This window comes from Littorina saxatilis, linkage group LG5 (genome assembly GCF_037325665.1).
Source record: "Littorina saxatilis isolate snail1 linkage group LG5, US_GU_Lsax_2.0, whole genome shotgun sequence".
Lineage (NCBI taxonomy): Eukaryota > Metazoa > Mollusca > Gastropoda > Littorinimorpha > Littorinidae > Littorina > Littorina saxatilis.
Genome location: NC_090249.1, coordinates 34,775,802 through 34,777,231, shown reverse-complemented (window position 1 = coordinate 34,777,231; position 1,430 = coordinate 34,775,802). Strand labels below are relative to the sequence as shown.

General features: G+C 45.1%; 1 protein-coding gene across 1 annotated transcript in view; it reads right to left on the bottom strand.

Moving 5' to 3' along the window:
- Positions 1–1,430, bottom strand: part of LOC138967746 (neutral amino acid transporter B(0)-like) — a 5,993-nt gene that overhangs the window by 281 nt on the left and 4,282 nt on the right. Inside the window, exons 3-4 of the mRNA XM_070340402.1 lie at positions 864–1,097; positions 6–150 (exon numbers count right to left, since the gene is read on the bottom strand). Coding sequence (XP_070196503.1) covers positions 6–150; positions 864–1,097 — 379 coding nt within the window. The remainder of the gene's footprint in view (positions 1–5; positions 151–863; positions 1,098–1,430) is intronic.

Sequence of the window (1,430 nt, the reverse complement as noted above, 5' to 3'; positions counted from 1 at the left end):
TGTGCCATGAAGACCACAGCAGAAGTGATGTAGACCGCACTTCCTCCTTTGGCGAGGGCAACAGCCAATGGCAGAACGACGCGCGTCACTCTCTTGTCTACTCTGCTCTTCTCCTCACAAGCATCCAACATGTCTGCTAAAGCTACAGCTCTGCGAAGAGGGAAAGTGGCGGTTTTGATTAGATAATCTAGAAAGGTTAATTAATGGAACGTCTTACAAGTAGTATTGTTTTCTTGTTATAATAGACCTGATACATGTATGTTTGTGTTGGAGTGTATTTCAAACTTGAATACAAATGTTTAAAACAAAAACAAAGTTTATGGGACGTCTAATTATTATAGGACAAAACGATACATTCGCTAGAACTTTGATCTGTCGGTCTTTGAAATAGACAAAGAAGGTACACAATAAACTAACTACAATGCAAATTACTTGAAATTGCACGCGCGCGCGCGGGCGCGTGAGTGTGTGTGTGTGTGTGTGTATGTGTGTGTTTGTGTGTGTGTGTGTGTGTGTGTGCATGTGTTTATATGTGTGTGTGTGTGTGTGTGTGTACATGGGTCTATCTGTGTGTGTGTGTGTGTGTCTGTGTGTCTGTGTGTGTGTCTGTGTGCGCTATCTGAGTTTTGACTCCGATTTAGTTGTTGGTGTGAAGAGCTGTTGTTGTGGTGGTGGTGGTGGTGGGGGGGGGGGGCGGTCTGGGTGTTGCGCGTGTTTGTGTGTCTTTGAGCGAGCGTACATGGTTGATACGGGTCCGTACGTTAATCCTTTTATGGGCCTTTTTATATCAACCACAATTATTGTGAATTCTTAATTTATTCGTAAAAAAAAAAGAATTAAACCTGAACAACAGCCTTACGTACGTGCTAGCTGAGGCGAAGGCAACCAGGTAAGGCCTGACGACGTTTAGCAAGAAGCGAAATGGGTTGGAACGTGTAAAGACAAACAGGACGAGAGGAAGGACGACCAGTTGCAAGAAGACAATCCCAACGGCGGAGGATAGGGCGAACCTTCCCAGGCGAGCAAACGCGCTGCTGATGTCCTCGACTTTTGCAACTGAAGCAGCCGTCATGCAGGCCAGCCCTAAAGGAGCAAACCTGAAGTATGGAGAAATATTGACTTAGTTACATTTTGGCATTGTTTGTATTCATGCCATTGGAACGCCAGCGGCCTATCTCTTCAAGATTTCTACTTTAAAAAATATGTTTCTTAACTGTTGAATGAATCCGTTGCCAATATGTATGAACGTCTGTGACACTTTCTGAATGGGATTGTAACGCAATAAGCAAGGACTCCCAGCTGCAATACATTACAGTACCAGCGGTGCGTACACAACACGCGCGGCAGCCGTACCATGGGACTGTGGACAGCCGTACACTGCACACTCAGCGTCAAACCAATTCCTCTCCAACAGACGATGTTTGGAAATA